The sequence below is a fragment of the Culex quinquefasciatus genome, chromosome 1 (genome assembly GCF_015732765.1).
Source record: "Culex quinquefasciatus strain JHB chromosome 1, VPISU_Cqui_1.0_pri_paternal, whole genome shotgun sequence".
NCBI classification, from domain to species: Eukaryota; Metazoa; Arthropoda; class Insecta; order Diptera; family Culicidae; genus Culex; species Culex quinquefasciatus.
This window is the reverse complement of record NC_051861.1, coordinates 113,743,568-113,756,662: the sequence shown is the minus strand read 5'-3', so window position 1 is coordinate 113,756,662 and position 13,095 is coordinate 113,743,568. Positions and strand designations below refer to the sequence as shown.

The 13,095-nt window shown below is 31.0% G+C and overlaps 2 protein-coding genes across 2 annotated transcripts in view; one reads left to right on the top strand and one right to left on the bottom strand.

The window, feature by feature from the left end:
- The window catches only part of LOC6045627, a 342,844-nt gene that overhangs the window by 314,470 nt on the left and 15,279 nt on the right, over positions 1–13,095 (bottom strand). The window lies entirely within an intron of this gene.
- LOC6048774 overlaps positions 1–13,095 on the top strand; it is a 307,506-nt gene that overhangs the window by 283,534 nt on the left and 10,877 nt on the right. The window contains exons 3-4 of the mRNA XM_038249557.1: positions 2,881–3,233; positions 10,228–10,839. Of these exons, the coding sequence (XP_038105485.1) occupies positions 2,881–3,233; positions 10,228–10,839 (965 nt within the window). The remainder of the gene's footprint in view (positions 1–2,880; positions 3,234–10,227; positions 10,840–13,095) is intronic.

The window sequence follows — 13,095 nt, the reverse complement described above, 5'->3', positions numbered from 1 at the left end:
AAAAATCACTTTGACCCAATCTCACCCCACAGACCCAATGTCACCCCCACTGACGGTACTTCTAATTCAATTTATGCTGAAAAGAGAAGACAGAAATCTTTTCCTTTTTGTGGAGTAAATTTACATCTTTTTAACGTAATTTTACACCTTTTTTAACGTAATTTTACACCTTATCCAATACTTTTTCCTTCTTCCCACCATTCACCCATACCATAAACGATCAAATTGCATAAACTAATGACACTTACAATTTCAGCAATGGAACCGTATGAACCATTTGTCCATTAAAACAATGTTATTTATTTCACAGCTTCCTGGAATCAACTTTAAATTTACTACTTATTTGTATTTATTTTTCTACTATAATTTTCATATTCCCTCTCCTACTCCTTTTCCTTTATCCTACAATTCCTCAATATCAATATAATCAAATTGCATAATCTAATGAAAATTACAACTTCAGCAATGGGACCGTCTGGAGTACTTGATTTTTAATAGTTAATTATTTTGCAGCTTCTTGGAATTATTTTTTAATTCAATGCTCAATTGTATTTAACTTTTCACTATATGATTCATTTTAATCCTAATCCGATTCCTTTATCCTACCCTTCCCCTATACTAAATGATCAAATTGCAAAATCTCACGACACTTACAAAAACTGCACATATAAAACACACCACATAAAAAATGATCCGGAGCGTTTGGTACGGTATGTCCACGCATCCTTCCTCCCCTGTAGATTCTGTGAAATGTGATCCGTTCACAGAATTCTCTCTGCGGTTAATGCAACGCAGTAGGCCTGGCCGCTTTTATGAGTGTAATACGTTTCGGGGATGCTCGAATGTACTGCAATCATTAATATTGACAAGAAAGAGCATGTGGCGTAATCTAATCACATGTTCTTCCAGGATGCTTTCTTCGGACTGGCTGCGCTTGTGTTTGATTAGATTAGATTAGATTAGATCTTTTTAACGTAATTTTACACCATATGCAAAAATGAAGTAAATTTACATACTATTAGAGGAAAACTTGCACATTTTTACATTATGTGCCCCGGCTCCGGGTTTGTGTTTGAAAGGGGTTTGTAATTTTACCTCAAATGGTGTGTAGGTTTACATATTTGTATCTATATTTGAAAAACGCTACTTAATCCACCTTTAGGTGGTTGGTGCCTTCCTCATATTCATAAAGTCAATACATTCAGTAAAAATAGCAACATTCCCCCTTAACATGTTTAACAAATCAACTTTATTACTCATTTCTTTTGATATGGTTCGCAGACCATCAATATTTCTAGCTCATCGGCAAGGTCTGATAAAAAAAAACCTATCCAACGATAGTTCGCATGGAAGATTCAGACAATATTTTTATCACAATATCTGAAATCAAACCTCTAAAAAGTGTATAAATAACACTTAAGTGCCAATAACTTTTAAAAGGGTTGTCAGATCCTTGATGTTTAAGGCTCATTTGAAAGGTCTTTCGATTATCTAACTAACGATGGGTCGCATGATGGACCCGGACATCATTTTTACTGAAATATCTGAGATCCGGCCTCTAAAAAGTGTATAAATAACACTTAAGTGCTAATAACTTTTGATAGGGTTATCAGATCTTCAACGTTTTGGGCTCATTGGAAAGGTCTTTTTAATACCTTTCTGAAAATGTATAACATGACAGGGTTTCTTACAAAAACCACCCTTTTTACAATCTTCCGGACATACGCCAAAATCGTTTTTTTAGCATAACTTTTGAAGTACTTTACTAAACTTCATAATTTTCAATAGGGACTTATGGGACTTCAAGACGAATCGAAAGAGACCAAAACGGTCCAAATCGGTTAAGCCAGTGCTGAGATAATCGAGTGCATATTTTTTGGTGCACAGACCCACATCCCTACACACACACACACACACACACACACACACACACACACACACAGACATTTGCTCAGAATTTGATTCTGAGTCGATATGTATACATGAAGGTGGGTCTAGGAGGTAAAACTAAGAAGTTCGTTTTCTGAGTGATTTTATAGCCTTTCCTCAGTAAGGTGAGGAAGGCAAAAATACAGGGTCAAGAGGAATTGCATAAAAAAGAAAAAAAAAAATCGAATGAATCTTTTTTACTTGCAGAGTATAATTGCAAAAAAAAGAGAAACAGTGAACTATTCATAACAAGCAAAACCCATAACAATCTCCAACCCAGAAATTAAGCAGAAACTTTCCGATATGTTCCTGCTACGCCAACCTGCCAAACGCGCGTGTAAAACAAACTTTTCGTGACTCTTTCGAGAGTCTAGTTTGAGGGAGGACCACTCATGTGGGACTTCCAACCCCAGAAAGCAACAAGACGGATTCTGTTGTATTGTACAACACAAATGTACCCCGTTGTGGACTCGTGGCGGTGAACCGAGTTGTTCCACGTTCTCCGGAAAGTTCGGGGGTGGTCTTTAGACTACCCCCCCCCCCCTTCTCTCAATCTCTCTCTCTCTTAAAAAGATGAAGTAGTTTTAAGGAGTACATATAAATTAAACACCCGGCGCATAATTCCCGGAACTATGGTCTAACTTGGTCGTTTCGTCGTTTTTTGGAAGGGGGGGAGTCCGGCCAGCAGCTAAAGCCCAGAAATTGAAATTGATTTCATGCATGTTTTATGCTGCTGCCTGTTCTGGGAGTTGTGGATTCCCACATGAGCAAATCCCCCCTCTGACCGCAGCAGCAGCAGTCTCGGTGGCAATGTCACCCCAAATCCAAGTGGACACACACAGCTTGGAGTCTTACTTATGGGTAGAATGAGAGAACGAATCTGGATTCGTTGGGAGTAGTTATGGACTTTAAGTCACACCCAAATCTAACCTCAATCTTTCTCTTCCCCAGCCATCATCGCAACGCTGATCACCACGCAGGAGGTCACCTCGATCTCCGTATCGGACGGCAACGGACCCCGGCACCTGCGACCTCTTGGACCAGTTCCACCCCCTCCGCCCGGACCGAACCATCCCGCCCTACGGCGCTACGCTTCCGGAGTTAAAGGACTTGTCCCCGGTGGTGGCGGAGGACGACCTCCACCTCGACTTACGGCCCGGGTGGACAGCCCGTCGGTCGTTGGGAGCAATTCGACCACCGTGGATCGGAACCGGCGGCTCATTCCGTACATGACGTTCTACATCCCGTCCAGCAACGGGGATTTTAGTCTGCCCATCAATCAGGCGTACAATTATATGCCCATTGTAAGTATATGGACGAGTGGGACGTTGCGAACGGTGGGGTGACTTTGTAACTAAAGATTTGTTTTGAAGAATAATGTTTTGGTGTTGTTTTATCAAATCCTAATTATTTTAAAGATTTAAATATTAATAAACATTAAAATCTTTAAAATCATTAGGATTTGATAAAACAATTTTTTTTTAAATTAGTTTTAACAAATTAATTATTTTCTAGAATTTTCTTATTAACTTTTTTTTGTAATTTTTATTTGCAAAAAATTCGAAGAAATTTGATGACCTTTTCAATAAAAAAACAAAATTATAAAATCAGGAACAAAGTTTTACAAAAACGACGATTAGTTCATATTTTTAAGAGAAAATATTTAATTTATTTTTTTACGAAAATTAAATATTTATTTTTAGTTTTTATTTTGAAAAAAAAAAAAAAAACGCTCAGCCAATTGCTGTAAAAGTTTTTAGTAAAAAAAATGCAAGGAAAAAACTTGGCTAATATACATTGCAAATCACTTAAAATATTTTTGTATTTTTAGAAAATCGAACATTTATTATGCGTTTTACAGAATCGAAATAAGACGGAAACCCAAAAACAAACATTTTTTTCGTGAAATAATTGATATTTCATTTAATAAAATGTGTTTTAAGTTTATATATGTTTACTTCTTAAATGAAATTTATTATTTTTTATTTTAACTTGTTTGAGCTTGTTTTTCAAAATTTTAAACTATTAAACAGTGTCAAAATATTCATGAACTCATGAAAAAAATTCCCCAAGTTTTATTTCTTACTTAACAAGTTTTTCAATTTATTTAAAATACAAGGAATAAACATCCTACATTAATTATTTTTTTGGTTATTTATTTAACCACCAGATTTGTTTTTTTGATTTTTTAAATAAAATTAGAATTGGATCAATAAAAAAATCTGCGGCCCAAAATTATAATTGTCGACCAGGTAAAAATTTAAGAGGTATAGAAAACAAAACAAAAATGTACCAAATGGCCTAAATTGCAAAAATATTAATATTTTTGTTGTAAAAACTTAACAACAACAGAAAAATACCAACTTGGTCCCAAGAAAATTTGAAAATAAAAAGCCTTTCTTTAAAAAATTTAAATAAAAAACATAATTCTTTTACCATGAAAACAGTAATCCTTTCATGGGAAAATTTCAAATTTATAAAAAAAAAATAATTTTTTAATGGTTTCTAATATTCCCAAAAATTTTATAATTTTTAAAAGGTTTTAATTGCTTTCGAAACTAAAAATAAAAAAATATCAAAGGAAAATATAAACTGAAAAATAAACAAAACTAAAAAAAAATAAAACTTTATTTTTTTATATATAATAAAATAGTAACAACCAGTCAAAAAATCATAGTAGAAAAAAAAACATTTTTGGAAAGTTGAATATTTGGTTGGTTGTATATTACATCTATTAAGAGAAATTCTACCTAAAATATGTGTAAAACTGTGAAATTAAACAGAAACTGATAAAAATTTCTATAATTGTCCCACGCTTAGTTGCCATAAAAGCAAACCTGTCCCAAATTTAGCAATGGGGTCTTTTCACTTTATCTCCATAAAATCCACAAAAGAAAGGTTTGATTATTTTGTAACTTTATGATAAAAGAAGTGATTTGAACCATAACCAAAAAACCCACAAAAAATCACATGGGACATTTATGTATGTTTGGACAGTTTTTTTTTTCACAACAAAAAAACTCAATGTTTAGTTTTTTTAACACTGACCTAAATAAAATGTGAAAATTATTATTTTTCCTTTTTGTCACGAAGTTAAAAAATTATATTTTTGAAAAAAGATGGATTTTTTTTTATAGCACAAATGTAAGGGAATTTTTAGTTTTTTTTTTTTGCTACGGCATCAAAATTAATTAAAGAAAAAATATCTTGAAAATCTAACAAAGCGATTACTTTCAATTTTTTTTTTCATTGTTTGTCAAATAGTTTTGTTTAAATGTAAAGAATTTAAGAAAAGGCTTTGGAACTTGAAAAAAATAATTTTAAAATATAAAATTTATAAATTTTATAATTAGACTATTGAGGGATATTTAAGAATATTTAAGAATAATTGATATCTATATATATAAAAAATTTCGACGGTTTTGTTCGAACGCGAATCAATTCAACACGGAATGTCGGATCGAGGTGCTCTTTGTTGCGCTGGGTTCGTATACAGTATGTAAAAAAAGTATTTACACCCCTTGGGCACTATGCACATTTTGTGATGAAACATGTAAAAAATTAAAAGTTTGACAGGAACCTAGTACTACGTTTTGTTCACAAACTCATGCCAAACATTTTGCTACAAAAATCTCATGAAAAAATGATTTCTATAAAAAGTTATATAACAAATACTATTACGAAAATAAAAAAGGTGCAAAAAAAGTATGTACACCTTTCGAAAAATTAACATAAATAATGTTATTTGTTGACCAATCACCATAAATCCAGTCTCCCAACTCCAAATAGGCATCCTTGACTGATTAAAAAAAGAATTTGGATTGAATATAAAGTTTACTAACTACTTAGTATAAAAGTTTATATAACTCTGGAAATTCTATATAAAACTTATCTAAACTTAATTTTGCAAACTTTTAATTCAAATAAATGTCAATATATTACCACCGAATTGCTAAATAAACATTTTGGAGTGGGTATAACACCTGTTAATATGGGAAAGAGGTTTCGGAGTCACCAAGTCTCGACAGCAGGCGTTTTGATAGTGCCAGCTTCAAGCTGTAGAAAGTAGTTTTATTAGATGAATTCAAGGTTAGTACAATAAATTTAATTCTTACAGTTTTAGTGCACCGTAGGGGCGATTTGGAACGTGGGTCAATGTCTACCGTAGAACTAGTGATCGACTTGTGAATAAGCTTTTTATGTTTACTTTCGGCTACTGATCGTAGATCGCGTGACAGCTGACGCTTCGGGTCCGTGGGACCATCGGCATCTGGGGTACCTTGCAGCGTCGCGATTTAATTGACGGCGGACTACGTCGCAACAACACCGTTTTGGGGGTATTTGTACCGATAGAATAGATTTTTCGTTGGAATTTCGTACCAACCCGGAATTACGTCGTAGGAAAATCCGCCGGCATCCGAACCGGTCCACGATTCACAAGTCAACCTTTTAAATACCTGGGCAAAAAGTAAGTTTGATCCACGAGAACAAAAATTACGAAATTCCATACATTTTTGGCAGATTGCTCAAACGAAACCATAACAACGTTTTTGCTTAGGTATTTAAAAACGTAGGTTTTAAAGAAAACCTAGATGTTTGGGTATCAAAAGATCGGAAATTGTATGCCCTTTCCGATTCCACATAGGTTGACTTGTGAATCGTGGACCGGTTCGGATGCCGGCGGATTTTCCTACGACTTAATTCCGGGTTGGTACGAAATTCCAACGAAAAATCTATTCTATCGGTACAAATACCCCCAAAACGGTGTTATACCCACTCCAAAATGTTTATTTAGCAATTCGGTGGTAATATATTGACATTTATTTGAATTAAAAGTTTGCAAAATTAAGTTTAGATAAGTTTTATATAGAATTTCCAGAGTTATATAAACTTTTATACTAAGTAGTTAGTAAACTTTATATTCAATCCAAATTCTTTTTTTAATCAGTCAAGGATGCCTATTTGGAGTTGGGAGACTGGATTTATGGTGATTTGTCAACAAATAACATTATTTATGTTAATTTTTCGAAAGGTGTACATACTTTTTTTGCACCTTTTTTATTTTCGTAATAGTATTTGTTATATAACTTTTTATAGAAATCATCTTTTCATGAGATTTTTGTAGCAAAATGTTTGGCATGAGTTTTTGAACAAAACGTAGTACTAGGTTCGTGTCAAACTTTAAATTTTTTACATGTTTCATCACAAAATGTGCATAGTGCCCAAGGGGTGTAAATACTTTTTTTACATACTGTAAGTCCAAGGAAGGTTCTTACGCCAAAAAGTTACAACATTGGCCACTCTGGAACCGATTCCGGAAAATCTGCTGATTGTATGGGAAAAGTTACGTAAAATCAAGTTTTGATCACAGGAGGCTGAATAAGCAAAAAAGTTAAAAACGTCAACAAACGAAAAAAAGGCAGAACGAAGTTTGTCGGGTAGGGCTTGTTAAAGATAAAAAATTAGGAATATTGTGGAATATAAAAGAATATTTAAGAACATTTAAGAATATTTAAGGACATTGATGAATATTTGAGAATATTGAAGAATATTGAAAAATATTTAAGAACATTTAGGAATATTTAACAATATTTAAGAAAATTTAAGAATATCTAAGAATATTCAAGAATATTTAAGAATATTTAAGAATATTTAGGAATATTTAAGAATATTTAAGAATATTTAAGAATATTTAAGAATATTTAAGAATATTCAAGAATATTTAAAAGTTAAAGGATTTATGAATTTTAAGAATGTTCAGAATTTTTAAAATTTTAAGAATTTTAAGTAATTGAGGATGTTTTAAATTCATAGAATCTCAAGAATTTTAAGAATTTCAAAATTGAAAAAAAAAATCTGAGAATTATAAATTTTTGAAAATTTCTAGAATTTCAAGAATTTCAAGAATTTCAAGAATTTTATGAATTTCAAAAAAAATCAAGAGTTTTAAAAGTTTTGAGAATTTTAAGAATTTTAAGAGTTCTAAAAATTTTAAGAATTTTAAGAATTTAAAAAAATTTATGATTTTTAAAATTTTTAAGAATTTTAAGAATTTTATGAATTTTAAGAATTTAAAAAATTTAAAGAATTTAAATAATTTAAATAATTTAAAGAATTTAAAGAATTTAAAGAATTTAAAGAATTTAAAGAATTTAAAGAATTTAAAGAATTTAAAGAATTTAAAGAACTTAAAGAATTTAAAGAATTTAAAGAATTTAAAGAATTTAAAGAATTTAAAGAATTTAAAGAATTTAAAGAACTTAAAGAATTTAAAGAATTTAAAGAATTTAAAGAATTTAAAGAATTTAAAGAATTTAAAGAATTTAAATAATTTAAAGAATTTAAAGAATTTAAAGAATTTAAAGAATTTAAAGAATTTAAAGAATTTAAAGAATTTAAAGAATTTAAAGAATTTAAAGAATTTAAAGAATTTAAAGAATTTAAAGAATTTAAAGAATTTAAAGAATTTAAAGAATTTAAAGAATTTAAAGAACTTAAAGAATTTAAAGAATTTAAAGAATTTAAAGAATTTAAAGAATTTAAAGAATTTAAAGAATTTAAAGAATTTAAAGAATTTAAAGAATTTAAAGAATTTAAAGAATTTAAAGAATTTAAAGAATTTAAAGAATTTAAAGAATTTAAAGAATTTAAAGAATTTAAAGAATTTAAAGAATTTAAAGAATTTAAAGAATTTAAAGAATTTAAAGAATTTAAAGAATTTAAAGAATTTAAAGAATTTAAAGAATTTAAAGAATTTAAAGAATTTAAAGAATTTAAAGAATTTAAAGAATTTAAAGAATTTAAAGAATTTAAAGAATTTAAAGAATTTAAAGAATTTAAAGAATTTAAAGAATTTAAAGAATTTAAAGAATTTAAAGAATTTAAAGAATTTAAAGAATTTAAAGAATTTAAAGAATTTAAAGAATTTAAAGAATTTAAAGAATTTTAAGAATTTTAAGAATTTAAAGAATTTAAAGAATTTAAAGAATTTAAAGAATTTAAAGAATTTAAAAAGAATTTAAAGAATTTAAACAATTTAAAGAATTTAAAGAATTTGAAGAATTTGAAGAATTTGAAGAATTTAAAGTATTTTAAGAATTTTAAGAATTTGAAGAAATTTAAGAATTTTTAAATTTTTAAATTTTTAAAAAATTTAAGAATTTTAAGAATTTTAAGAATATTAAGAATTTTGAGAATTTTAAAATTTTTAAGAATTTTAAGAATTTCAAGAATTTCAAGAATTTTATGAACTTTAAGAATTTTAAAAATCCAAAAAAATTGAAGAATTCACAGAATTTAAAAAAAATTTAAAGAATTTTAAGGATTTAAAGAATTTTAAACCACCACAATCTGACAGTACACATCACCCTCAAGTCAGAAATTGTCCCCAACTATTTCGAGTGTGTGAGTGTCCCACGTCCATCAGAGTATCCATCCTCTGTGACAGATCCTTCGAACTCACCTCAACTATCCTCAATCAGAACCCTGAGTGGGCGCCCATCAGGCGGAGGGGATTTATTATGATTTACGTGTGCCACTCTCCGGTCCGGTCTTGTCACATCTCGACCTGTCTTGTGGGGCACGTGAAATCCATCCATCCAGCTGTCCGGTTCAAATTCCGAGATCTCGACGCATTTATGCATTTGCCATTTTGGAGGTGTGTTTGAGATTGAGTTTGATTGCAGATTCTTGGCCCCCGAAATCCGGCGCCGGTTGTAATTTACACTCACGCTGTCTAATTAACGTCAGAAAGGGAAGGCCGCTTTAATTGGTTTTTGATTAGCCGCCCACGCTCAAGAAGAAACAGACATGTGAGGTGTGGTTTGGGCGCGGGATTTGAAGGTTGATGGGTGAGGAGTCAATTTAAGTAGCTCTCCAGCATCAAATCAACTCGTTGCGTAAGACAATTGCGAGTGTGTTCTCTGAAGGGGGTGTTTTGATTGACTTGGTGCCAAATTTGGTGAAGGGAAAATTGGCGAAGGGATGGGCCGAAGAGGGTGTTATTACGGTGGTAATGAGTTAATATTATGCTCGATGTTCTTACTCAAATGAAATTGCGAAAAAAAAAAACAAAAAAAGGATTATTTTGACCAGTTTCATAACGCCACAACTCGGAAGGCACGGCGACTAAACGTGGTTATTAAAGTTCTCTCCATAGCATCATTGCTGAGAAGACAAATAACGTGTTTAAATGCAATTCGATGGTCTAAGATCTTCCCATAGCATTACAACTCGGAAGGCACGGCGACGTGTCATGATTGAACATGATTTTTAAAGCCTCTTTTCTACCTTTCGCAGCGCTCCCAACCACGACCCCAGGAGCAATCGCAACCCACGCAATATATCCACCATCACCATCACCAGGGAGGATCCGGAAGTCAGCACCAATCGCCGCAGTCCCACCAATCGAGCAAGTCTCCGATCCTATCGCTGCAACAGTACCAGACTCGACTTCCCCAACAGCAACAACAGCAAACCTCTTCCCTGTCCGGACTCGGCGGCGATCTACCCCTAGTCTACCAGTCCTACCAACCTCAGATGCATCTGCGCTATCAGAGCAGTTCTTCCGGATCTTCGTCGACCTCCTCGCAGAGTCAACCGCTCAAGACGATCCTGATCAACAACGCGCCCATCCAGTACGAGTACACCCAGCGCCACCAACCAAGCTCGAGCTCGTCCTCGACCTCCGGGTCAGGTCGCGACCCAAATCTACCGCTGCTGTACAGTGCCCGCAATCAGCTTCAGCAACACCAGCAGCAGCAGTTCGCACATCCACCGTCGTCGAAGCTGTACGCGGTTGAGCAGCCCAAACCGCAACCCTCGGTTCAGTCCAACGGGATTTCGGGCGGCGGTTCGGTGAATCTGCTGGTTACGCCGACCCCGGCGCCGGTCACCAGGAGTCCGATCAAGGTTGGTCACGTTAGGTTCGATTTTTCTAGCACTCTGCGTGGCATCGCTGCTCGCTAGTTATTATTTTTATAGGTTTCTCTAATCCACGAGCAGGAACAATTTTGTCAGTTTAGAAAATTTTGACAATTTTGACAATTTCGACAATTTTGACAATTTTGACAATTTTGACAATTTGGACCAATTTTGACAATTTGGACCAATTTTGGCAATTTCGACAATTATGACAATTATGACAATTTTGACAATTTTGACAATTTCGACAATTTTGACAATTTTGACAATTTTGACAATTTTGTCAATTTTGACAATGTTGACAATTTTGACAATTTTGACAATTTTGACAATTTTGACAATTTTGACAATTTTGACAATTTTGACAATGTTGACAATGTTGACAATTTTGACAATTTTGACAATTTTGACAATTTTGACAATTTTGACAATTTTGACAATTTTGACAATGTTGACAATGTTGACAATTTTGACAATTTTGACAATTTTGACAATTTTGTCAATTTTGACAATTATGACAATTATGACAATTTTGACAATTTTGACAATTTTGACAATTGTGACAAATTTTGTCAATTTTGTCCATTTTGACGATTGTGAAAATTTTGACAATTTTGACAATTTTGTCAATTTTGACAATTATGACAATTTTGACAATTTTGACAATTGTGACAAATATTGTCAATTTTGTCAATTTTGACGATTGTGAAAATGTTGACAATTTTGAAAATTTTGACAATTTTGACAATTTTGACAATTTTGACAATTTTGTCTATTTTGTCCATTTTGTCAATTTTGACAATTTTGACAATTTTGTCAATTTTGACAATTATGACAATTATGACAATTTTTAAAATTTTTACAATTTTGACAATTTTTTCAATTTTTACAATTTTTACAATTTTTACAATTTTGACAATTTTGTCAATTTTGTCAATTTTGTAAATTTTGTAAATTTTGACAATTTTGACAATTTTGACAATTTTGACAATTTTGACAATTTTGACAATTTTGACAATTTTGACAATTTTGACAATTTTGACAATTTTGACAATTTTGACAATTTTACCAATTTTGACAATTTTGACAATTTTGTCAATTTTGTCAATTTTTGTCAATTTTGTCCATTTTGTCAATTTTGTCAATTTTGTCAATTTTGACAATTTTGACAATTTTGACAATTTTGACAATTATGACAATTTTGACAACTTTGACAATTTGGACAATTTGGAAAATTTGGACAATTTGGACAATTTGGAAAATTTGGACAATTTGGACAATTTGGACAATTTGGACAATTTTGTCAATTTTGTCAATTTTGTCATTTTTGACAATTTTGACAATTTTGACAATTTTGACAATTTTGACAATTTTGAAAATTTTGACAATTTTGACAATTTTGACAATTTTGACAATTTTGACAATTTTGACAATTTTGACAATTTTGACAATTTTGACAATTTTGACAATGTTGACAATGTTGACAATTTTGACAATTTTGACAATTTTGACAATTTTGTCAATTTTGACAATTATGACAATTATGACAATTTTGACAATTTTGACAATTTTGACAATTGTGACAAATTTTGTCAATTTTGTCCATTTTGACGATTGTGAAAATTTTGACAATTTTGACAATTTTGTCAATTTTGACAATTATGACAATTTTGACAATTTTGACAATTGTGACAAATATTGTCAATTTTGTCAATTTTGACGATTGTGAAAATGTTGACAATTTTGAAAATTTTGACAATTTTGACAATTTTGACAATTTTGACAATTTTGTCTATTTTGTCCATTTTGTCAATTTTGACAATTTTGACAATTTTGTCAATTTTGACAATTATGACAATTATGACAATTTTTAAAATTTTTACAATTTTGACAATTTTTCAATTTTACAATTTTACAATTTTTACAATTTTGACAATTTTGTCAATTTTGTCAATTTTGTAAATTTTGTAAATTTTGACAATTTTGACAATTTTGACAATTTTGACAATTTTGACAATTTTGACAATTTTGACAATTTTGACAATTTTGACAATTTTGACAATTTTACCAATTTTGACAATTTTGACAATTTTGTCAATTTTGTCAATTTTTGTCAATTTTTGTCAATTTTGTCAATTTTGTCAATTTTGTCAATTTTGACAATTTTGACAATTTTGACAATTTTGACAATTATGACAATTTTGACAACTTTGACAATTTGGACAATTTGGAAAATTTGGACAA